The 24,764-nt window shown below is 53.3% G+C and overlaps 1 protein-coding gene across 1 annotated transcript in view; it reads right to left on the bottom strand.

The window, feature by feature from the left end:
* Positions 1-532: 532 nt before the first annotated feature.
* Dnmt3a (DNA methyltransferase 3 alpha) overlaps positions 533-24,764 on the bottom strand; it is a 108,671-nt gene continuing 84,439 nt past the window's right edge. Inside the window, exons 7-23 of the mRNA XM_036170452.1 lie at positions 16,591-16,806; positions 16,071-16,229; positions 15,296-15,403; positions 14,932-15,088; positions 14,491-14,640; positions 14,322-14,366; positions 12,845-12,924; positions 12,331-12,443; positions 11,984-12,167; positions 11,685-11,769; positions 10,854-10,999; positions 10,100-10,190; positions 9,766-9,914; positions 8,769-8,854; positions 7,861-7,930; positions 6,535-6,653; positions 533-5,756 (exon numbers count right to left, since the gene is read on the bottom strand). Coding sequence (XP_036026345.1) covers positions 5,615-5,756; positions 6,535-6,653; positions 7,861-7,930; positions 8,769-8,854; positions 9,766-9,914; positions 10,100-10,190; positions 10,854-10,999; positions 11,685-11,769; positions 11,984-12,167; positions 12,331-12,443; positions 12,845-12,924; positions 14,322-14,366; positions 14,491-14,640; positions 14,932-15,088; positions 15,296-15,403; positions 16,071-16,229; positions 16,591-16,806 — 2,100 coding nt within the window. The 3' untranslated portion in view covers positions 533-5,614. The remainder of the gene's footprint in view (positions 5,757-6,534; positions 6,654-7,860; positions 7,931-8,768; positions 8,855-9,765; positions 9,915-10,099; positions 10,191-10,853; positions 11,000-11,684; positions 11,770-11,983; positions 12,168-12,330; positions 12,444-12,844; positions 12,925-14,321; positions 14,367-14,490; positions 14,641-14,931; positions 15,089-15,295; positions 15,404-16,070; positions 16,230-16,590; positions 16,807-24,764) is intronic.

Raw genomic sequence — 24,764 nt, 5'->3', positions numbered from 1 at the left:
AACCCTAAAAAAAAAAAAAAAAAAAAAAAAATACAGTGGTAGAAGGGATGCTGGGACCAGAAAAAACAAAACAAAAAACAAACAACAATTAAAAAAAAAAAAAGGAAAGGAAAAGAGAGAGGAAGAGGAACGGAAAAGAGGGCGGAAAGGTTCTGGAAGGTCCTGCATTTAGCTGCGTGGAATGTGGAATAAAAGTGCTCTGCCACCGGGGTCAAAGCAAAGTCGCCTGTAACAGTAAACGTCATTACCAAATCAGCTACGGAGTTTATTTTGCAGTATGAATACATGATTTCCCACAAGTAAGCACCCGCTACTTCGATGCCTCAGCTAAAACACGTGAAATCGCTCACTTAAGTTTTCAAGTACAAAGTTAAAATGCCTTTTTTTTAATAATAATATATCAGAGTAAAATAATAGTCTCTTTTAAACTCCACTACAAGAAAACAAAACAAAACATCATTGTCCAGACAGCAGACTTAATTTAACAATATATATTTTTAATAAAATGTGTTTAGCACCTTGTGGAGTCACCTCTCCCTCCCCTCTGCATATTCTGAAGAATTTCAGCTTTTTGTTGTTTCTAGAGAATTCTAGGGCTGGGCAATCAAATTAGTCTGTAAAATGGGACTAGGCAAGACTTTAGACCACTGCTCACGTCCTCAGGTCTAGGTGCTGGGCAGGGTTTAGGGGGACCACTCTATGAGCCCACAGATAGAGTGCACCCCAATAGGGGAGCCAGTTACTGGAGTTTCTGGGGTCCCCTAGAGAAGCTGCCAAGTCCCTATCAGCTAAGGGCCTTCCATATTTCTCCCTTTGGGCCTGCTTCTTGGTCTCACTGGCAAAACTCCAGTGCCTGGGGCTAGAGACTTGCCTCCAAGCAAAGGCTCCCACCTTAGCTAGGCCTAGGAAGCCTGTGAACAAGATCCTCATGCCCCAAAGATCCCAGCTTTCTTACCAGACACATGCACGAGCTCACAAGGACCCCCCTCAACCCTTTCCTTAGGAGTCCCCCAACCCAGCACTGCTGTTCTTTTGTGTTGACACTCACTGGATGGGAAAGGGTCAAAAGGGCCATTCTAACTCAACCTCATCACTCAGCAACACTACCTTTGCCATCATAGCTGGTGAGAGGCTGCAGATGTCCCTTGCCACGCGGGGCATCTCAGTGCCACCACCTCATCACAAGCAATGTGAGTAGTTAAGGGCCAAACTCAGATCTGAACATGGGCCTGCTTGGAAACTCAACTAGGCTGGCCACACGGCCCAGGCCCCTACAGTGACAATTCCTGAAGACCTTGTAGTGCCTTAAAAGCTCAGCACCTCAACAGGGCTGGGAGCTCACTTCTACTCTCTGGACACACTGCATAGTAAAAAAAATATAGAAACCAACAATCTATAGTTTTCCTGTAAGCATATTCTTTCAAAGTGGCTCAGCTTAACTCTCCCCAACTCCTAAACCAGATGCTTTTCCCTGGGCGCAGCACATGATGGATAACCAGAGCATCTCCATAACAGAGACGCTATCGGGCTGGTAGGCCCTTTCAATGTTGGCCTGCCTTATTACCAGTTGCTCCCAAATCCACACTTTGCCAAAAGTTAAAGCAATCTTTACCTACAATCTCTCTACCTGCCACCACACACAGCCCTGCTGCCAAAGTGAAAAGGTCCAGGAGGTTCTTTAGGGGACTTTTGCTTTCAAATAGGGTATTCAACAGCAGAAAAACAGCGTATTACAGGCTCCCAGGCTTACTGGGTCCTATGGGGGAGGGATTAGCACCAGCTTGGGACCCCGCTGGCATGTGTGCCTCCGCAGGAGGCCTTGGTTCCGTGACCCTGGCGCTAGCACCGGCTGCCTCCCCTGGGCAAGGGCCACAGATCTTTGGCACAAGGCTTCACAGGGCACCTGAAGAAGGCAGGCTGTTACTCGGTCCGAGCACCTTAGTTTCCAGGGAAAACAAGCCTTTTCTTTGGAAAGGAAACCCCACAGGGAACCCCTCTGGGGATCTTCCCAGGACCTGACCCTAGCCTCAGCTCCATCTACAGTGAGCTCCTAGGTGCACTGCATAAACTTCCCACAATGCCACCTCAACTACCGTAGCACCCTAGCTCTCCATTTGCGATAGAGATGAAAGGCATCACAGCTTTGCCAAGCTGGCACATTCCCAAAGACCCCCAGAGAGAGAGATGGGGGGATGGTCAATAGTGAACTGGTGCCTACATGCTACAGCAAGACCAAGCCCACAGAGTGGGCTGGAAGGAACAACACCAGATGTCCCATGAGGAATCTACTCCAGGGGACTTGTCAGGTCAGTATTGGAGGCCTGCACTCAGTTCTTTGAGAATGCCACATCCTTCACCACTGAGGCTCCTCTTGAACTCTCACACTAAGCCCAGGGGCTGGGGAGCACCAGGCCCAGCTGAGTTGGTGCTGGGCTACTGGGAAAGGCTAGCTTCTTCATGTGAGAAGTGGGCAGAAGCGGAAGATGAAGGCCCTTGAAGACCATCCTGACAGGAAGAGCTGGGAAAACCTTGGCATTGGCTAGAGGGGGGAGGGAGCACCTTGGACTGCCTAAGGCAGCCCTCCTCCCCCGCAGTCCTCCTGCACGGTGCTGGTGGACTCCAGGTGAGAACGGAGCCCTGCTGGAGCAAAGGAGGACATCACATTTAGCACAGGGACTCCAAGGGGGCAAGCATCCCCCTCTCTCGGATGCTCCGGCCCCACAGTCACTACCTGCCACAGCAAGAACAAGTTGCAATCTTAAAATCTATCCAGAGAAAATGAGCAGAGGCGGGCAGGACCACACAGCCCAAGAGGTCTAACAAGCTACCAGCTGGGTTCACCCCTGAGGAGTGAGTGAGCAAGGGAGCCAAAGCCTTTGTTTGGTTTTTTCAGTAATCACTAATTTGCTTTACTCCAAAGGTGAGGTTCCCTGTCCCATTTTAATTTTTTAATTTTTTTCCTTTTCCCAATGGAAGCCCAGTGGCCAAGACGGATTTCAGTTTGATTTTGGTTGGGGAGAATAGGTAGGGGAGTTGAGGTTCACTTGACTGGTGCCTAGAGTTGCAGGTCAGTAACCACAGGCTGCTAACAGAAGAATCTTTGACATCACCAGGGGCAAAAGGTATACAAGAGACCTGCTAGAGGAAGCACCTGCTTGGATCAAACCTCCTCCTTTTCCTGACTTCAGCACCTAGCAACTTCGGGATCGAGTCTACCCGTCATCGGGGCCACAGAGGTGTAAGAGCCGCATGGGCCGACTCCAGCATCCTGATCCTGGGGAGAAGCATGCCAGGAGCTCCCTGGTGTGCATCTAGACAGAAGTAGGTTCCTGTGCATGTGTTAGACTGACTGACTGGCGTGGGGCTGTCTGTGGGAGGGACCCAGGCTCAACACAAGAGCCCATTCCCTCCAACCCCCACGGTGTATACTTCTTATACATGACCCTATCTATTTATATGGGGCCTATCATAGGCCTCATCTTTCTAGGGATGCGGTCTTGGGACCATGTGCTTGACAGCACACCTCCCAGCCCCTGCTGGTCCCAGGAGGTGCCGTCCCCCCTCCCATTATAAAATATATATCTCTATATGCCACATATCTACACTCCATCCATCCAGGCAAGCTCTGCCCATTGGGCCCTCACACTGGGGCCAGCATCACCTTCTCTTCCCACTGCCAACACCAGGCTGCCTGCCCTGGGTAGAAGTGGGGGGTGGGGGGAAAAGTGCGAGCTCGTGGTCCCCAGGTGACGCTGCCCCAAGGTGAGAGCACAGCTATCAGACCAAACACTAGAAAAGAAACACACGCCATTCCAACCACACACACGAGGAGAGAGGCTGCCCCGGCCTCCCTCGGGCCCTGACACACCGGACTAAGGAGGAGGGGAAGAAGAGGAGGAGGAGAGTGACTGGCCCGGAGGGTGGGCCTCAGAACTCCCTGGCCATCTAGCTTGTTGCTGTACTGCCCAGTGGCCCACCTGGCCCGAGGGGTGGGAGCCAGGGCACCAGAGCCACCGGTCCTTAGAAGCACCTGCCACCCCCACCCCCCTGCACCTTGGTTTGAAACCTAAAGGGAAGGGTGTTGGGTTTCTGTTTTCTCAAAGAAAATCTCAAAACAAACAATTATAACCAGAACCATAAGAATAATTATAATAAAGGTGTCATCAGCCTTCCAAGTATGAAACTGCAGTCTGTAGAGATGAGCAAAAACATCCCATTCCAGGACCAGAGCTGCCTTGTGCAGAGGGGATGTTGGGGGGGGGGGGGCTCATAAAAGAACACACAAAAGGCAACTTAGACAAAAAGCACCAGTACATTTTGTATGTTTTTTTATTTGCTCCAGGTGGGGTTCATGGCAGATCGCTTTCCCTCACTCTGGATTATTTCTGATCCCATGAGGAGCCTTCAATGTGGCTGACAAATTCGAAATCGGGGGGGGGGGGGGAGTTTTCTCATGCCAGCTTACCAAGGCAGTCATTTTAGATGATATTCAAAGGTTATTGCACGAGTCTGGAGAAATCCCACACTCAGCTTCCCCAGGTCCCGACCACCTCCGCTTGACCCCCTTTCGGGCAGGGAGAAGCTGGGCATGGGTGGGGGGGGGGGAGATAGGGTTCCTTCTCTGGCTTGTTAAAAGCCAAGAGGGAAAAATGACACCCTCTTCCCTCAGAGGGGAGCCCTCCAGCTGCCCTCTCCCCCCCCCCATCCTGGGCTGCAACCCCCTGCACAGAAGGCCAGGTGGAAGCTGATGTTCTCGCTCATCTCGCTGTTGTGAAAGCACCATTATGAAGTCAGGTTGTACAGTAGTTAACAGTACCTTTTATATATATATCTCATATCTATCATATATATATAAACTGTAAACAAGAGGTAACAGCGGCTTTTCTAGAAACTGGTTTTCTTCAAGGTTTCCTGTGTGGTAGGCACCTGAAATACTGTAGGAAAGTATCTGGTGTGTTCTCAGCGCCCTGCTGCTAGTTAGGTTCTGTTCTGCATGACCAGGAATGGTGCTCTTGAGACTGCTCAGGGGCTGGAGGGGACTCTGCCTCCCGAGGGTCTCTATTCTGTTCCTGTTTGTGCTCCTATCTGATCAGGCTAGAGACAACCAAAGAGATATATAGAAAAAAAAAAAAAAAAAAAAAAAAAAACAATATATAAATTTTTATAGAATTTTCCCTCTCCCTTTCCTGTCCAAGGTATCACTACTTTCTGTTGTTACTGATTTTGCTGTAATAATAACCCTCTTGTTTTAGTCACAGCAAGAAACAAAAACCCAAACGAACAGAAAACCCCTCTGAAAAGAGTAGAAAATAAAAGGTTGGCCTCCTTGGAAAAGGAGGGGAAGAAGGGGAGGGGCCTATTTTGCTTTTTTAAATAGGACTGAAGATTAACATTGAAAACTCAGGAGATGATGTCCAACCCTTTTGCAAGGCCAAGCCCTCCGGCATTTCCTCCTCTGTGTTTGTTTGAAATTCCTTTTTCTCTTCTGGGTGCTCTCCGTCCTCTCTCCGTCCTCTCGTTCTTGGTGTTTTGTGTTTTGTGTTTTGTTTGTTTGTTTTAACTTTGTTATCATCATCACCATCATCATCACTACTTCAGTTTGCCCCCACGTCCCTTACACACAAGCAAAATATTCCTTCAGCGGAGCGAAGAGATGGCGGATGACTGGAACGCTCCACGATCGGCCCAGCAGTCTCTGCCTCGCCAAGCGGCTCATGTTGGAGACGTCTGTGTAGTGGACAGGGAAGCCGAACACCCTGTGGGAGGAAGACAGAAAGTGCTGAGTGCAGGCAGGTGCCGCCAGGGCAGTTAGCTCACTCTGCATGCCCGAGGCAGGCTGCCCTCTCCTTTATGGCCAATTCAGCCACGTGCCAGGAACTCTGTGGATTTAAAGATGGGTAATGAAATCCCAGCCTTAAGGATCACATCCATCAAAAACAAACAAAAAACCCTACACCTCTGAAATGTCTCTTGGACATGTTCTATAGACCCCCTGCACATGAGATCTGGAGGGCTGCAGAGAGCTTGTGTCTGAATACACACTCAGATTCATCCCTAAATGCCTCTTCTGGGAAGACAGGGTCCCTCAGAGTGGGACTCTGACTTGGCAAATTTCAGGGACAGGGACGCCTGTTGCTTAGAGTGTCTGTGTGAACAGCCTTTTTGTCTGGCTAAATCTCAGACCCGAGAAGGAGCCCACCCAGCTGGGAGCAATCTGGTGTAGTCCACAGGCATCTACACTGACTTTCAAAACACATACAAAATACCTATGATGCAAGTCCAGGAGGCCCATGGACTGTGTTTCCGGGTTCCAGTGGGCTCTTTGGGTGATTCCAAGACCCCTCTGAATAGGGACCAGTCATGGAATGTGCAGGTCCTCCCCCAAGAGCCTGGCATGCTGGGCAATGTTTGTTAAAATTCACTTACAAGGAATCTGGAGGAAACGAGAATGTGGCAGCCAAGGCAGAAACTCCCTTCAAACCCAGCCCTAGCCAGACACAAGCTACCCCAACATAGCTACCCCAACCCAGCTACCTTTCCATTTCAGTGCACCAGAGGATGTCTTCCTTCTCATTCATGAAGACGGGGAAATGCTGGTCTTTGCCCTGCTTTATAGAGTTTGACCTGGTAGTAATGGTCCTCACTTTGCTGAACTGGAAGACGAAGAGGAAGAGAGAATGAGCAGACATCACTTGCTGATAGAACTGGCTGCCTGGTCCAGCCCACTCAGGTCACTGAGAATAATATGCCTCCTTTCTGGTCCCTGCTTGTTTCCCTTCTCATTCTGAGGTCACTTGGGCCTTCCTGCTCTAATCAGGCTTGAGAGGCAGCCGCTATGGCGACCTCACTCCTCAAGTCTTCCAAAGCCCTGGCTCTCTCAGGGGTGGGCAACTTGAAGGCAGAAGAAGGACGTCAACGACTCGGCAGCTCAAAGGCGCGCTGTGGGGATCTGCAGCCCAGAATGCTGGACTGTATGGGCAGAGCCTGGGCAGAGCCTAACATCAGAGGCACTCGCGTGTGAGTTCTCCAGAGAGAAATTACAAGAGGCTGCTCTCCATGTGGCAGGCTTTTTTTTTTTTTTAGGTCCCAGCAAAACACGGGCAAAACAAAAAAACTGTTCTGTCCTTTTGAATGAAGAAAAACTCCAGAAAAGAAAGGCAAGCTGGAAATTTTCAGCAGCTGCCTGGAGGAGAGAAGGAGAAATGCCATGCTGCTTAAGCCGACATGTAGATCAGACACGTGGTGGACAAGCAGCCCCGTGTGGAGGAGGGAGGCTTTAGAGACAGAGTAAGGAAACCCAAAGGATCAGAAAAAGCGTACCTAAGTCTTCATTGGCATTCAAAAAGAGAAGGGGTGGGGGGCATGTAAAAGTTGCACCTTCTGAGTCAGAAGCGGGTAGACCCAGCCAAACCACACAGGTACTGATCTAGGTAGTAGGGAGACACCCAACTTAAGAAGCTAGGAGATTGAAGACGGCTCAGAGCTTAAGAGCACGGGCTCCTTTGCCAGAGGGCCTAGGTCCCAGCACCTACAGGGAGGCTCACAATTGGTTTTTAACTCTGGTCCCAGGGCATTTGACACCCTTCCCTGGCCTCTGCGAGCATACATGTGGTAGCGCAGAGAATATGCAGAGAATGTCCATGTACCTATATTAACAAGTGCACTTCTGAGAACCCTGTTAAAGACCCTCCAGTGGCAGGAGGATTGGTTAAGGGTCAGCAGGCTTGGCCCATTCCCCGGCCAACTGGTTATGTGATCCCACAACATCCCAAGCGGGCAAATGGCGCCGAGTTCTGCCATGCATTCCCTTATCCTGACGTCAACTACCACCCTACCCTTGTCCTGGGTGCTGAGGCTGACCTTGGCTATTCTGCCGTGTTCCAGACACTCTTGCAGCTCCAGCTTATCATTCACAGTGGATGCCAATGGCCTAGGAAGCAAGAGGCACCATGGCAGCAAGAGCAAGAAAAGCCCTACCCAGGTGCCAACCCCCAGCAGCCACAGGACTCAAGGGAAGATCTAAAACCCTCTACCCCATATAGACACACACAGCATAACCCTCCGTACACATGCCTACCCACAAGCAACCAAACAAGCCTTAATCCTAAGGAGGAAATTTAAAAGGAGTTTCAAAACACATACCAGGCAGCTAACACTTACTTAGGGGGACAAATACATTTTTAAAATCCATTACACGGAGCTTTGAGTACCCTGCCACAAATCAACCTGTACTGATTTGTGGTCAATGATTTCATGGGTGGGTATGGTGGCTGGAGCCAATTGGGATATATAAACCTTAAAGGCACACTTTAAAATTCTGGGCCGCTGTGTTGTATCTCAGGGACAGCCCAGGGAAGTGAAGGCCTTTCCTAGGTTAAGAGTTAGCTGAGTGCTGTAACACAGCCTATCATCCAATACTCAAGGGGGAAAGCAGCAAGGATTTCTGAGTTTGAGGCCCAACCAGACTACACAGGGACACCCAGTCCCAGACACCAGGGCTGAGTTGTAGCTCAGTGTTAAAACATTTGCCTACTGTGTGCAAAAAAGACCAGGTTGCATCTGCAATATCCACTTTCTCAAGAAAGTATTTAAACACTTAAACACGCACACACACACACACACACACACACACACACACACACACACACACAGAGCAGCAGCCACTCAATAAAGGCAGTCTAGGCTGACCCTCGGTGTCCCCCCTCTCCTTGGCCTTCCTGCCTGTGGCCACTCCTCTCCTCTCCCCCATGCCGAGAGCGCTCACCAACCTGTTCATGCCAGGAAGGTTACCCCAGAAGTAACGGGCCCTGTGTGCAGCAGACACTTCTTTGGCGTCAATCATCACGGGGTTGGACTGTAAAACAGGAGATGGTTTCAAGATGAGCAAAGAAGAAACAGTAATTAAATACTGTTGGGTGATTGGGCCGGCTGGAAGCCTCAATGCCTCTGAGGCACTTCTTTCTGGGAAAACCCAAAGGACCAACAAAAAAGTCAGAAGTAAACCTACATACACCCCACATGTGTTTGCTAGAACATCCCAGACAGACCAGTGCAATCCAACTGGACTTTCTGTGATGACAGGAACGATTATTATTCCAGTAGTCACTGTGTACTATGGGTGTCTCCCTGTGTTTAACGTAAGGCTCATTCTTCTTAGAACAGCCACAAGGCTCTATCAGACCACTCAGGGGCTCAGGAGAGCACACTCTGACATGCCTGTGTGTGTGCTGACTATGCCCGAGGTATTACTGAGCTAGTTAGAGACAATGGGAGCATAGCCCACCCCAAGAATGCCTTGGGCCTGTGTAAGGCTTATACTTGGCTCGGTGCTAAACTGGGGCTCACATCGCAGGAAATAAAAGCAGAGATAAGCCAGGTGTCACCCATGGGGGGTGCCAGGGAGTGAGCACAGACCACGCTGGTCAGAGACAAAAAAAAAAAAAAAAAGGAAGGAAGGAAGGAAGGAAGGAAGGAAGGAAGGAAGGAAGGAACCAAATCTGAGTTCTCTCCAGTCTCCAAGTCTCAGGAGGAGTCTGGCCTCAGCCTACTCTTTTGACCTACTATCATGCCACCTCTTGGTGTTAAGTGAGCACTCTTTCTTTCTGGGGGGGGGGGGCAGGGGGGCAGGGGAGTCTTTCTCAAGCTGCCCCTTGCACACCGAGGCCCCTAGCCCCCAGCTCCGTGATGCAGACAAGAGAGGGGTGAAGCGGCGTTCCATGGTGGAAGCCAGGAGTGAGCTGACCAAACCACAGTTGCTGGCTATACCTCAAGGAACCGTGAGATGTCCCTCTTGTCGCTCACTCCCATGGCCACCACGTTCTCAAAGAGCCAGAAGAAGGGGCGCTCATCTCCCTCCTTGGGCCGCGCGTCATGGAGGAGGCGGTAGAACTCGAAGAAGAGCCGGCCGGTGCCCTCTGAGAGGTCGGGAGAGAGAGGAAGCCGTCAGCGGGGGCTGTCTGCATCAGACACTGGTGAGGCCTGGGCCCGCCCGGGGAGGGAAAAGGGTCACTGGAGGAGGTGCCAGGGCAGGAATGTCCAAAGAGGACCTAAGTGAAGAAGGCCCAGCTCAGAAAGCAGAGGGAGCAAAATGGGCACCTACCATACAGTCCCTTTCGGGCAGGGTTGACGATGGAGAGGTCATTGCAGGGACTGCCCCCAATCACCAGATCGAATGGGCCCCACTCCTGGATCTGGGGGGACAAAGGTACCGTGACGGGTCTGCTCTCGGAAAGTTCTGTGATTCTAACAACAGTCATTGAGGCTTGTCTTCTTGGTGAGCAAACAGACCCACCACGGAGCCCAGGAGATGCCAAGGGGAAAAAAAAAAAAAGGCAGCCTCCCCCTTCCCCAAGTGGGGAGAACTGCTGGTGTCATGTGAATGGCCTCCTGAGAGTCTATACAAAGGCACCAGGCCCTAAGGGGAAGACTGCCAGCCTTCCCTTAACCCCCCGAAATGAAGACGAGTGGAAGAATTTGCTAGAAACACCTAGATGACAGAAACCTTTTCTTCCAATCCAGAACACGTTACCACAAAGAGCCCCCAAACCACCTGACGACAGCTGCAGCCCCAGACAGCAAGCACCCCACTTTACACAGGCTGGGGACTGAACCAGGGCTGCAGGCCCTCCTCTGGGCAAGAGTCCTACAGTTCTACCTCTGGCTCCCAACTTCCCATTTCCAATCTGCTCATCACCCCCTTCACAAGCCACGGAAGTGAAATGGAAAACAAGGAGGAAAGCTGGAGGAGAGGGTGAGGAGGAAACAGGACATAATGAAAGGAGAGGGTGGCGGCACCCCCACCCCACCCTGCTGAGGCACTGGGGAAACACGGACATCCCCGAGAACGGACATACATGCTTCTGTGTGACGCTGCGGACGTCCCCGACGTACATGATCTTTCCTTGGTGCCGCACCATGCCCACCGTGATGGAGTCCTCACACACCTCTGAGGCAATGTAGCGGTCCACTTGGATGCCCAGGTCCTTTAGCACCAGGAGCCCTGTGCCAGCCAGCAGAGAGCAAGGACTGTCATGTCACCCAGAGTCCTCAACCTGATACCTGGGTCTTTTTTTTTTTGGTGTTTTTAAGATTTATTTATTTATTATGTATACAGTGTTCTGCCTGCATACATGCAGAACACCAGAAGAGGGCGCCAGATCTCATCACAGAGGGTTGTGAGCTACCATGTGGTTGCTGGGAATTGAACTCAGGACCTCTGGAAGAGCAGCTGGTGCTTCTAACCTCTGAACCTCTGAGCCACCTCTCCAGCCTGAGTGATGGTTTAAATTTTTTAGACAAGGCCTCACTATGTGGCCTCAGCTGGCTAGATAGAACTTGCTATGTAGACCAGGCTGGTCTCGAACTCGGATCTAGTTGCCTCTGCCTCCTGAGTGCTGAGATTAAAGGTGTGCGCACCATGTCCAGCTCTAACAAGCAATAATCATTCTGCTACTGTTTTATTGTTGAGACATAACCCAAGGCGGCCTTGAACTAGCTGTGCAACCTAGGGTGAATTAAATCCTGATCCCCTTGCCTCTGTCCAAGTCCTGGAATGATGTGTGCACTATCGTACCTAGCTCTTAAGTCACTTAGCTTTATCAGCTATACAAACATACTACTCTACTCTAAAAAAAAAAAAAAAAAAAAAAAAAAGCAGGCTAGTTCCTCAGAACCCATGCCCTCACCTGTAGCAATTCCATCAAAGAGAGAGAGCACCCGGATAGGCCGCCTCTTCTCAGCCGGAACAGGTGGGTAAACCTTTGGGGGGTCCTAAGGAGTGAACACCATTGGTCAGGTCCATGCCTGGGACTGTCCCAGCTCCCCATCCTGTGTTGACCCCCCAGCTGAGAACTATAGGCCTTCTAGATAGATCTGCACAACTCCCACACATCTCACTCCCCCTTCTGCAGCCCGCCCAGACCCCACAGCCCACCGAAGCACTCCATGCTCCAGTGTGAGACCACAGCCAGAGCCCGACACTCACAAATTCCTGGTCATGGTTATTGGCAAAGAACATCTGGAGCCTGGAAGGCCAGTCTTCCCGTCTCCGCAGCAGTCCATAGGTGCCCTTGTGCCCACACATATAGCAGTTCCAGGGGTCTTCCTTAATGGCCGCTTGGGCAGCTCCTGGCCCCACCAAGAGATCCACACACTCGACACAAAAGCACCTGGAAGACAGCCCAGTGAAGAGGGCGGAGTCTCGGACCCAGTCTAAAGCAGTAGGCGTAAGTGCTAGCGGGGACAGTTGGGACTGGTAGGCAGGCAGGCGGAGCAGGCAATGAGGACCCAGGATGGAGCTCTGTGGGGAAGGTGGGGGGGCAGGAGCCTCACCTGCAGCAGTTATTGTTCCCACACATGAGCACTTCACGCCCCCCACAGCAGATGGTGCAGTAGGACTGGTACCCATCATCGTCATACTGGTAGGCACACTCCAAGAAGCAGTTCTAGGGAGAATGCAGAGGGTCAGAAGCACCAGGGAGGGCAGCCATGTGTAGACAGGCCCTGAACCGGACAGCGAGGCTGGGAAGGGATCTACCCCACCAACAGTTCTGTCCTATAGCCTTCTACAGGGGCTCCCAAGGGAATGGCAACCCACCTATCAGTCAGGGCTCCTGCCCTTGCCTCTCTCTCTGCCACCCACCCTTCACCCGTTGCTAAGTCTCATTCCTGCCCAGCGGGGCCAAGATGCCAGCATGCAAGGATCTCTCATGACGTAACCAGAACAAGCCTCGATCTTTGGAGCCTGAGTGCACACGAGGGGTCCACACCACATCCAGTCGGTTGTTGGTTCCCAGTGCCAAGGAATAGTGAAGAGGTCACCTCTTGAGGTGGGTTGTGTCCCTACCTTACAGTTCTGGCACATTCCACCAATGAAGAGTGGGTGCTCCAGGGTGACATTGAGGCTTCCACATGAGATACAAATGTCTGTAAGATAACAGGATGCCATGAACATCCATCCCCTGGAGTCCCTATCCACCTGGGGCTGGAGCCCAACTAAGACAACAACCACCAAAGCGTCTGTCAGAACGGCAGTCAACACTGGTAGCTCACATCCGTAACCTCAGCACTTGAGAGGCCAAGAAAAATCAAAGACCAGCCTGGACGACAAAGTGAGTTCAAGGCAAGCCTGAGCGACAGGAGATTGTGTCCCAAGACAAAGCAAAAACCAGCAAAGGTCTGCGGAGTCGGAAGCAGGAGGGTCTGAGTTCAGATTCCCAGTACCCACGTGAAAAAACCAGGCATGCTGCACCAACTGGACCTGAGTAATGGCGGGGGGGGGGGGGGGGGGGGGGGGGGTGTTGGGGCAGGGGAGCAGACAAAGAATGGACCATGTTGCGGCAAGAGGTGGGGGAAGTTGGGGGAAAATATGATCAAGATATATTGTATGCACACACAAAATTTTCCAAGTTAAAGAAAAAGCCAGGCTCGGCCATGCCATCCCAGTGCTAGGGAGAACAGAAGATTCTTGAGAGTTCACTGGCCCCATCCAGCTTAGGTGAAATTTACGAGCTCCAGGTTTACTAAGATACCCCGTCCCGTGAAATAAAGTGGAGAGCAATTGAGGATGACACCTGACATTGGTCTATGCTCTCCACAAACACACGAATACACACACGCGTGTGTGCTCGTCCACAGACATCCCACACAGTTCTATGTAAAGGCAGGTGTTAATCTCAGATGCTCACTCATCTCTTTTGGGTATACCACCACCCAGGTGACATAGGGTGACAGAGGGACAGAAACATTCACGAGAACAGGGTCCCGGTCCAGTTGCCCTGGAGGCATTTCTCGGGTAGCCCCCCAGTCCAATTTCTAAGGTTTCTAGACCTAAGATCCTGTGGTCAGATCATTACCCCGGGACCAGGGAAGGTGGATACTAGCTTTCAGAAGGTGAAGATTGAAAATGGCAAGGTCGGCCAGGCAGTGGTGGTGCACGCCTTTAATCCCAGCACTCTGGGAGGCAGAGGCAGGCGGATCTCTGTGAGTTCAAGGCCAGCCTGGTCTACAGAGCGAGATCCAGGACAGCCACCAAAACTACACAGAGAAACCCTGTCTTGAAAAACCAAAGGGGGGAAAAATGGCAAGATCAACTTCAGTCAAGCCTATTGCGGCCACAAGGACTATCTTCTCTGAAATCACTGGAGTGTTCCCATACCCTAAAGGAACAGGAGCATCTGATGGATGGTGGTGGGGTGTGCAGCTAGGCCCCTGGGCCCACATTACCCCAGCCTTCCTAAGAACACATGCCGCGCCACAACTATGGCCGCACTCTAGCTGTGTGAGTGAGGAGCAAGCCCAGCCACCTCCCAGGCAACACTCACCCTCGATGTTCCGACACTTCTGCCGTACCTCATACACCAGCCGCTCTGCAGAGGATGAAAAGACCACTTTAGGAGGCTGTCCAGATGGCTCAGGACGGGCACCCAGACAGATGCCTTCTGCCCCTCAGGGCTCCCAATTCTCCTCTCCTCTCCAGGGCCCGGCTCCTACCTCTTGTGCGTTCGTCAATGATCTCCTTGACCTTGGGCTTTTCGGCTGTGCTCTTTCTGGGTTTCTTGGCTGGTGGGGGTGGGGCATACGCGGCCGCCTCGGGCTCAACCCACATGTCCGTGTAGACTTCCTTGTATGGATTCTTCTCCTCTGCACCAAGAAGGCAGCAGGTGGACCACACCAGTTACAGGCTGATCCTAGCACAGTGCCCACACACAGTGGGGGACCCCATCGCCCCAGCTGCTTCCCACCACCCAGTGCTGGGGTGCCAAGGGATGACAGGCTGCTTTGGAATCGCAGAGCAGCAAGCACGCCCGTGGGGTGACCGAAGCCTTGGAAGCCATTTCTATCTGCCCCACTGTGGGGGCCTCTGCAGCACCCCAAGTGCGGCTTTCCAGTCCGAGCTGCACTGGATGGACCAGCCCCATTGCCCACACTTACCTTCTGGTGGCTCTAGGCCCTTGGGACCAGAGGGCTGGAAGCCACCGAGGGCCCATTCGATCATCTGCTTGTTCTGCACCTCCACAGCCTTGCTGGTATCACCCTCATCACTGTCGTGACAAGCGGGGAACAGCTTCCCGGCACGGCTGCTGGCCACCTAGAAGGAAGGGGACAAAGGTGGGAACAGTTGAGGTGACAGATGACGCCCAACTCCGAGCAGCCAAGACGGGCAGGCAGTGGGCAGGAGAATGGGCCAGGAAGAAGGTCACCACCCCAGGGCCTCAGTCCTGGCTGACCAGGCCCCAACTTCCTGGCAGCCCCACCAGTGAGTGACACTCTGCGGAGCTGCTGGGGTCGCGCTCACCTGGAGGACTTCGTAGATGGCTTTGCGGTACATGGGCTGCTTGTTGTAGGTGGCCTGGTGGAATGCGCTGCAGAAGGAGCTCAAGGGCATGAGCTTCTCGACGCACACCTAGGGACCAAGCCACCCTCAGTTTGTTCCGCCCGCGAGGCGTGGTCTTAACGCTACAGCCTGCGTGGCCCGGCCCTCACTACGTAAGTCGGGTTGGTCTTGAACTTGTGATTCTCCAGTTTCAGTAGGTGAACCACACCCAGTTGTTCCCCATACAGTTAGTTATGCCATGTGCCTTGTTAACTGTTACGCATAAGGAACATTAAGAGTCTGGGGGTTTGCCGGGCGGCGGTGGCGCACGCCTTGAATCCCAGCACTCGGAGGCAGAGCCAGGTGGATCTCTGTGAGTTTGAGGCCAGCCTGGGCTACAGCGTGAGTTCCAGGACAGGCACTAAAACTACACAGAGAAACCCTGTCTCAAAAAAATAAACAAGAAGTCTGGGGCCCTTGGGGGACCAGAGGCATTGACAAAAATGACAAACAATAAGAGAGGAGCCCAGTATCATGTGTGGGAAAATACCTGAAGGGCCTCTGGCAGCTGACAGACCAGCAGCCTTTCTACTCAGCTCAATGATCACCATGGCTTCTTCCACTGACCCCACATAGGAGGGCAAACAGAGTATATCTTTAATGCCCTTATTCCAGACTGCACTCAGCAGAATCTAGGCCACTGGACCAAGACCCCTTATTCTCTTCCCCTACCTCCTGACCACCAAGCCCAACTCACCACTGAGAACTTGCCATCCCCGAACCACATGACCCAGCGAGTGCCTTCAGCTGCTCGGCTCCGGCCTGTCATCCACCAAGACACGATCCGGCCTGGCCACCAGGAGAAGCCCCGGAGTTTCCCCCACACCAGCTCTCCGATACCAAAGCCACGGCCATCCTGGAGCCCCAAAGAGCAAAAGTCATATAAACAGCAGTCATGCCGGGCGGTGGTGGCGCACGCCTTTAATCCCAGCACTCGGGAGGCAGAGGCAGGTGCATCTCTTTGAGTTCGAGGCCAGCCTGGTCTACAGAGCGAGATCCAGGACAGGCACCCAAACTATAGTCACCCCAAAACCTCCCAGAGCACAACCCCAGCCCTGGGCACAAGGGAAAGAGAAAGCCCCCATGAAAAAGCAGGGGACAAAGACGAAGGTTTGGAAGCAGCAGGAGATGGCCTGAGGAGAGAGGGAGGAAGAAGCTGGTAGTGACAGACCCCAGGAAAGAGCTAGCCAAGGCTACCGGAGAAGCAACCTGCTCACCTCATACTCAGGCTCATCATCGGCGGCTTTGGCGGCATTCTTGTCCCCAGCATCAGCCCCCACTGGCTCAGGGGTGGTGGCCACAGTAGGGGACGCAGGGTCGGTGGGCTGCTGCACAGCAGGAGGGCTGGCCTCCTCTACCTTCTGAGGCTCTCCAGAGGCCTGGTTTTCTTCCACAGCGTTCATCACTGCGATGACCTTGGCTTTTTTCTCAGCCTGGGGAAATGGGGACAGGAAGTCACCTTGACCCCTCCAGGAATGAGCAAGGCCACGTGACACACAGAGCCTCTTCAACCCTCGGGTGGTCTGGAGAGAGCAGCTCTTCCCTCCTCAGCCCAGCAGCTCCCCGTGTGAAGACGGAACAGCTGAAGTTAGAAAACCTACTGAACTCTGCCTCCAGGAGACCTCCCTCTTTGCCACGCGTCTACCCTCTTTGCCTTTTTTAACACAGGATCTCACGTAGCCCAGGCTAGCTTCAAACATGCTTGTAGCTTAGGATGATCCTGAACTCTTGACCGTCCTACCTCGACCTCTTAAGTGCTAGGGTCACAGGCTTACACCACAAGAGCTAGCGTCTCAAATACTAATTGTGCATCACTGTTCAGGCAAGGATCTTGGCTCCAGCTCATCCTGTCTTACTTCCCAACTCAGAAGTCAGCTTTCCATTTTCCTCTTTTTGGCAATCAAATCCTTCCCACCTAGTTTCCAGACCACAGCTGTGTGACAGCTGGATTAAAGAGCACAACCCCGAGGTTGGGGATTTAGCTCAGTGGTAGAGCGCTTGCCTAGCAAGCACAAGGCCCTGGGTTCGGTCCTCAGCTCCAGAAAAAAAAAAAAAAAAAAAAGTACAACCCCTTTATCTCCTCCGACATTGTAACAGAAAGCTCTATAAATGCCTGTCCCCGTGCAGATGACTCTTAAGTACACTCATCACACAGCCAGCAAGCATACTGTGTGCTGTTACAGGTGCACCTTCTGACATCAATAGGTGTGCTCATTTGGTTATTTGCTGAGCACGCCGAGCAGGACCCGTCTCTGCCACGTGGCCAACAAACCAGCCACCCTCACTGAACCTCCCACTGAACAGTCCGCCTCCTCTCTCTCTATCACACTTTCGACACTAAGGACACCTTGAGCCCAATTCCTTCTCAAAACCTGCTCAGAGCCAGGCACGATGGTATGCACCTTCAATCCCAGCACTCGGGAGGCAGAGGCAGGTGAATCCCTGTGAGTTTGAAGCCAGCCTGGGCTACACAGTGAGCTCCAGGGTGGCCAGTCACACATAACAGACAGACCTTGTCTCACAACAAAAACAAAGCAAACCACTGCCCAAAGATTCCTATGACATGCAGGCTTGATACCAAGTTCTGGGGACCTTTCAGCTCACCTCCATCAGTAAACCTGGAGCACGTGTCCCCAAAATTCAAGACTCTGCACCTATTTTCACCTTATCAGCCGGGGACAGAAGAGAGCAGGGAGAGGGACCATGACCTTCCTTCTGCTTGTTTGTTTATTTGTTTGTTGTTATTTTTGAGACAGGGTTTCTCGATGTAGCCCCGGCTGTTCTGGAACTCACTTTGTAGACCAGGCTAGCCTCGCCCGGAACTCAAGAGATCTGCCTGCCTCTGCTTCCCAATGCTGGGATCAAAGGCTAGCCTTGCCCTAGCATGCCCGGCCCAACCTTTTTTACATTGCTGCTGAGAACTGAGCCTGGAGCCTTGTGCACACCTCCGTACTCGCTCTACCAAAATTCACACCCCCCCCAGACAGGGTTCCTCCGTGTAGCTTTGCGCCTTTCCTGGAACTCACTCTGTAGCCCAGGCTAGCCTCGAACTCACAGAGATCCGCCTGCCTCTGCCTCCCGAGTGCTGGGATTACAGGCGTGTGCCACCACCGCCCGGCCCCCATCATTTTCTACACATAGCTTTTCCCAAGAACCTGGAGCTATGACAGCTAAGCCACTCTTAAGATTAAAAAAAAAGGGGGGGGGGGGATGGCTAAGCAGATGAAGGTGCTTACTGACTTGAACTGAACTTGGACCTCAGGACTCACTTTGGTAGGAGAACCAACTCCAGCAAGCTGTCCCTCTCATCTCCACGCCATGAGGGTGGGAGGAAGCACAACCAAGTCAATGTTATTTTTTAAACGATCAGAAAACTTGGGAGCCGGGTGTAGCGTGCACACCTATAATCTGAGCACAAGCAGGACAGCGGCTCATGGGGAGGCCAGCCTGGGCTACCTTGAAATCTCTCTTAAATTAAAACAAAACAAAACAAACCACCAGCTGGGAGCTTAAGTGCCTGGGTACCCTCTGTTGGCACGGAAACTCATTAGCAGCTGACTGGCCCAGTCTTTCCCTGTGGGTTGTTCCAACCTAAACCTTCAGACTTCCAAGGTTTCTGGTCACTTTTCTTGACCCGATTACCCTGAAACGGGTATACATCAAAGACTCCAAGGATGTTCCCAAAGGCTGTCAATACACCACGAGCTGCCCCCAGGGTCACCTTTAAGGGGAGCCATGGAGCAGTGTTTTATTCCAACCTCCATGTTTTTGCCTCAGGGCAACAACCCAACCCCCTTTCTTTCGGCGGACCCTAAAACAGAGTGGAGGGTAATTTTGAGTGCTCGCCCTTGGTTCAACAAACCCCAAGTGCTATGATACAATTGTGAGAACCAGCTCCAGGCTCAGGAGGGAAGACTGCTGGGCAACTGTTTACATTCTTCAGCCTCACCTTCACCTGGCCAGGGCTGCTTTCTCCTCCTTCCACCAGTTAGCTATCATCTCCCCCAAAGAGGTGCACCAAGGCTGCCTCTGGGGTGAGTCTTCCCTTCTCTTGGAAGCCACCTCCTCTTCTGGAATCACTGTCTGCAAAAGTTACACACACATACGAGATACACACACCCCGGGCCCGGACGTTGGCTCTCTCTTCCCACCATGCCTTCTAGAACTTCTGACAGCCACGACAGACCCAGCTTGGGTGGCGGCTGCCTCCAATGATCCAAAGACCAGGTGGGCAGGCCCGGTGAGGCTCGTCAGCCCGCATGAGGCATGCAAGCAGCTTGCGGAGGAGAAAGGTCGGCCACCGGTTCCACAGCAAGGAAAGGCTGGTAGGCGAAGGCTCCTCCCCAGGTTGCCAGGTCTCTGAGGGAGTCGTGCCTGCCACCACCCTTATTATTCCCCCACGGCGCCTTTGTCTTTCTCCTCACCCCCTTCACCACAGTTCGTGAAAAACCCGTCTCCCACAACTTCCCCGGGGGTTAGTCAGATGCCGCCGCTGATAGCTGCTGAGCACCCCCAATCCACCAGCACAGAACATGTGCCCAGCACAGCTTGGGCTGGCATAGGAGGAAGGGGGCCTCCCCCAGGACCAGCACAGCAGAGGGGGTTAGCAGCAGGAGGCCAGAGGGAAGGGAAGGGGAAGAGGGGGGCAGCGTGGCCCGTGGGGGAGGGGCTCATTAGAATAGTGAGCCGGGTGGTAGAACCACCCTCCCTTCCCACGTTCACTACCCCTACTCCCCAGGCAGACAATAGGGCAGGGAAGGGTTAAGTAGGGGCTCTAGCATTTGGTCTCCAAGCCCCGAGTCTGGGCAGGGTCCAAGAGGGGACGCAACACCAACCCCTAATACCCACGGCTCAAGAAAAAGCCACTTGGCCTAGAGTTCCTCCGGCCCAGCAAAGCCGTACTACAGCTTCCCTGTCCCGCTCCACCTCCCTCGGCGACTCCCATTCCAAAGGTCAGAGGTCTAACTGCCTCTTCCCCCAAGCCCATGCGGCTTTGGGCTATCCCAGTGTCACAAGACACCAGGCTACCCTTCTCGACTCGGTGGCTCAAGTCTCTGCCATCAGCCACCACCTCTTTCAGGATGCTGGCCTAGTGATACAGGACTAAGGGGGTGTATTCTGGGAGGAAACCGTCCCTCTCCAGAGTCCTAGAGTTAGTGGGGCCTGGAGGCCAACATGGTACCCCGAGAAGGCACACAGGTCATCCAGAACTGCCAGGCACCCATCTGCCAACAGCTACAGCCCAGACTGCTTCCAACCCAACTCTTTCCAGCCTTCAGCACGGCCGTCTGCTCCCAGCTCGCAGTTACCACTGCCGGGGGGGGCCCCCCGATCTTCCAGTGTCCTGAGCGTGCCCGGTGACACATGAGACCAGTCAAGCAGAGTAGGGGCCTTGAAGCTCCTCAACACGAGAAGTGAGTGGGACGACCTAAGTGAGCAACCCCGGAGCTCAGGTGGGCCAGGGCGGGCTGACTTGACTCTGTGCAACACGGAGGGCGGCGGGGGGGACCCTCCCACCGGCCCTGCCACCTCCCCGCCCCCGGCCTCCCCAGGGCTCCGTCCAGGAACCTACCCATAAGGCCAGGTGCAGCCCCTCTGCGGTCCGGCTCAGGTGTGAGCCGCGGCCCGAAGCTCTGTAAATAGCTGCCCGTCTGGGGGGAGGGGCAGGGGGCGCTGGGGCTGGGGGCGGAGGGGGCCAGAGGGAGGGGGAGGGGGCGCTGGGGGGGAGGGAGGGAACATTCTCTTTGTCTAGAACTCCAGGTCACGTGGGCCCCGCTGGAGTTCCTGGTTGGCTGCGCGCGGGCCGGGGGAGGGGGCCGGCCTCCTACGCTGGCGCTGGGCCAGCCCCTCACCCCGGCCCGAGGGGCGCAGGGGGCCTGGGGGCGAGGCCGGCCGGCCGGTCCGTTCCCAGGGCCCCGCCCCGCCGGCCAGCTCCTGCGGGCGGCTTGCCCTGCCCCCTCCCCACCCCCCAACTCTGGGGATGGGGGCTATGGGGAGGGATGGGGACCCTGGGGGAGGCGGCCGCGGGGGTGGGGTGGTGGGGTGGTGGGGTGGTGGGGTGGGGGACCCCCGAGCAGCCGCGGTGGGACAGGAGCACTGGCTTCACGCAGCCTGAGAGTGCCGGGAGAAAGTTGTAGAAAGTGAGTTTCACAGAAGCACAAGCATAAGGGAAAAAAAAGAGAGAGAGAGAGCGCGAGCGCACGCGAGCAAGTTTGCGGATTAGAGACGGGGCCTGGAGTTTCAGGAAACTGCAGTTTAGGGAAAGTGAGGCTCTAGAGACACCAGGGGGCGGAAGGGATCGCACGCAGGTTGGGGCGCCCCAGCACAGAACAGCTGTGGGGCACAAGCCCCCTTCCCCTCCGGTCCACGCTACAGGTGAGTGGAGTTGTGGGTGCTTTACAAGCATGGCTGACCAGTCAGACTTTGAAAACTTCTTCCCCGCCCAGTTCCCGGGGTCCCCCAGGTCTACGGGTCGTAAGAAGCAGTGCCTTCATTCCGCAGCTCAGCGGTGAAGTATGCCTGTAATCCTAGCACTTGGGAGACAGGAGGATCGGGAGTTCAAGGTCATCCTTGACTAACACAAGTTCAAGACCGGCTTGAATATTATGAAGCCCTGTCTCAACAAGGATGGGATGGAGACGCACACAGAGGCACACACGCACATGTGATGTCTCCTGGGACCACCAGGTGCAGTCTAGGCCATTTCAAGTCACTCCTAAGCAAAAGCACTATACCCCATGGCAGACACTCCCAGCCCCTTTAGGGGGACTTAAGCATCAGGTATAGGAATGGACACTTGTTCCTGCTCCCAAGTTAAGAGATTCCACTAGACTTGGGCAGCTGGGGGCGGGGAATCACTGAAAGCAAACCCCTGTGTCGCCACCGGCAGAATTCAGCGTGAAATGAAGGGTGTGGGGGATAGATGAGGCAGAGGAGATCAGAAGATGAACAGGAATTGGAGGAGGGCAGGTAGGCTGCCATAAGTAAGTGAGATTAATTAGATGGCTGGGAAAGAGAAATTCTCCCACCCTCTCACTTTTGACTGAAGCTAAACAGCACAGGAAACAGTGAGGTTGGACAGTGGGAATGGGGTCGAGCGTGGGAATGGAGATAGACACTGTCGCACGGCAGATGTTCTGCAAAAACAAGGTGGATGCGTCTTTTACAAAGATTAGCCGGGATTCGGTCTGCAGGATGATAAATCAGAACAAAGAACTGAAGGGGAATGTTCTTAGCAGGAGGCTGCTGTGTGGCTGATACACTTTCGCAAAGATCCGGACTTGAGTTCTGATCCCACTACCATAACCTTGACACAAACCACCGAACCCCAAGACGTCTATTTTTCTCATCTGCAAAGCAGGCGTGATGACATCAGCCCTCTGTAGCCCTGGAAAACCAGCACCCTAAAGACAATGAGGTAACTCCCCAGGTGCCTGGCTCCTAGTTAGTGAGCTAGCACATGCCAGCTGGAACAGGTAAGGGTATAATGAGGTGGAGGGAAGAACTAGGAAGGAGACCCCTCGAGTTCACCCCTCCAGCTCACCATCAGAGCAAGTGGGCATCTGAAAGAGCTTTCTCCACATAAAACCTCATGGGGACAGGGTCGGGCCTGTAATGCACACTTGTAACCCCAGCAGGGAGATTGGAAGATCACTTCAAGTTGGAGGCCAGCCTGGGCCACAGAGTGAGACTCTGCGTCAAAAAAACCCTAAAACCTTAGGACTACAAACTTCCGCTACAAGCAAAAAAAGGAGCCATTCCCTCCTGCCTCAGGAAACTCCAGGGTTCCTCTGCTGCCTAGCACACCTTTCAACACCATCACAGTATTCAGGCCAGCCAAGCTGTGAGGAGCAGCCATGAGTGGGGGGCTGGGGGGTAGCTCCATGGAAGACCACATGTCCAAGCCCTGGTTTGGTCCCTAGCACACACCCGCTCCCCAAGGAAGGAAGGAAGCCCTGAACTGACTCCTCTTGCTGGCCCCTGACCTTGAAGACATTAAGGACTGTGAAAGACTTGCTCAGAGCAACACCCCAGACCTCTCCAAAAGAAGTTCTTGCTTTCTGGCTTGGCTGCTCTTTTCAGATGCAAACCTTGCTGGCTTCTAACTCAGTGTGTAGCCAAGGCTAGCCTTGAACTCATCTCCTGCAGGTGTGCACCCCTACACACACCTGGCTTTCAGAGAGCCTTCCCTCCTCATAATGTGGCCGACTACCTGAGGTCTACCCTGTGGACATCTTCCGCTTCTTCAGACAGACACCCTTTTCCTGCAGCTGGCCAGGCCTCAGAACGGAACTGAACCATTCATTCTTCTTGGCCACCATACAAGGCAGATTCTCTTTGACTTCCCAAAGTTAGGTGGTGCCTGTGAGGAGGTCTTTCGACCCAGAGGAGGGCTAGTCAACCTACAAGAGCACCAGGCAAGACAAGCCTTGTCCCTGAAACTGCTTTCAGAGTATGCTCTTGGATAGAGGGTGTGGTGGATGTCAAGAACACAGAAGAGGGTTGGAGATTTAGCTCAGTAGTAGAGCGCTTGCCTGGTAAGCACAAGGCCCTGGGTTCGATCCTTAGCTAAAAAAAAACAAAAAACAAAAAAACAATGGAAGAGGCTATGGGGGTGGGGTGGATCTGCCACCCCACAGAGAAACCCTGAATTGGACAGTGCATGTTCTGTCTGGAACACAGACAGTTGGGACTCAAGAAGCCACCGGAGCTGATAAAACACCTCTTAAAGGACATCCTGCCTCTCAGCCCTCATCCTGCAGCCATCAGTCAACTTTGGTTTAATTACATTTTCCAGTGATACCCACACCAGTAATCTGCCAGAAAACACCGGGACAGGTGTTGCCCTGAATGGCAAGCCCATGTTCCGCTGTGCATCACTTTCCCGGGTCACTGGAACATACATAATATGAGAAGTATGTGAGCTTGGTTTCCCAGTGGAACTGAAATAACATGAGCCTCCAGGCCAGATCACCAAGCAGAGAGAGAGAGAGAGAGAGAGAGAGAGAGAGAGAGAGAGAGAGAAGTGCAGTGTGGGGGTCAAGGGTAAGAGCCACACCTGCTTGACAGGCCAGGGTCCTGGGTTCAGCACCTGCAGCATACGATGCCCCAGGGACGAAGGGATTGTTGCCGCCTTCACACACAGGACAGGAGCCACCTACGGCTCCTGGAAAGGCACCCGAAGGAAGTCACTCCATCTTTTCTTCCATACGCCTGTCTGCACTGATCCCAGACAGGGAGACCTTACCTAGGGCAAAGGCTATGAGGTCAGGATGGATGTCAGCTCTGAACTTGCCCTTCAGTCCACAGAAGCCTCAGTGGGAAGCACTCCAAATGACAGTCAAGGCCCCCACCACTCCGGAAGTCTCCCTAAGAACGACACACAGCTCCA

Source organism: Onychomys torridus, chromosome 21 (assembly GCF_903995425.1).
Source record: "Onychomys torridus chromosome 21, mOncTor1.1, whole genome shotgun sequence".
NCBI classification, from domain to species: domain Eukaryota; kingdom Metazoa; phylum Chordata; class Mammalia; order Rodentia; family Cricetidae; genus Onychomys; species Onychomys torridus.
Note: the sequence above shows the minus strand (reverse complement) of the source record. Positions and strands in the feature narration are given on the sequence as shown.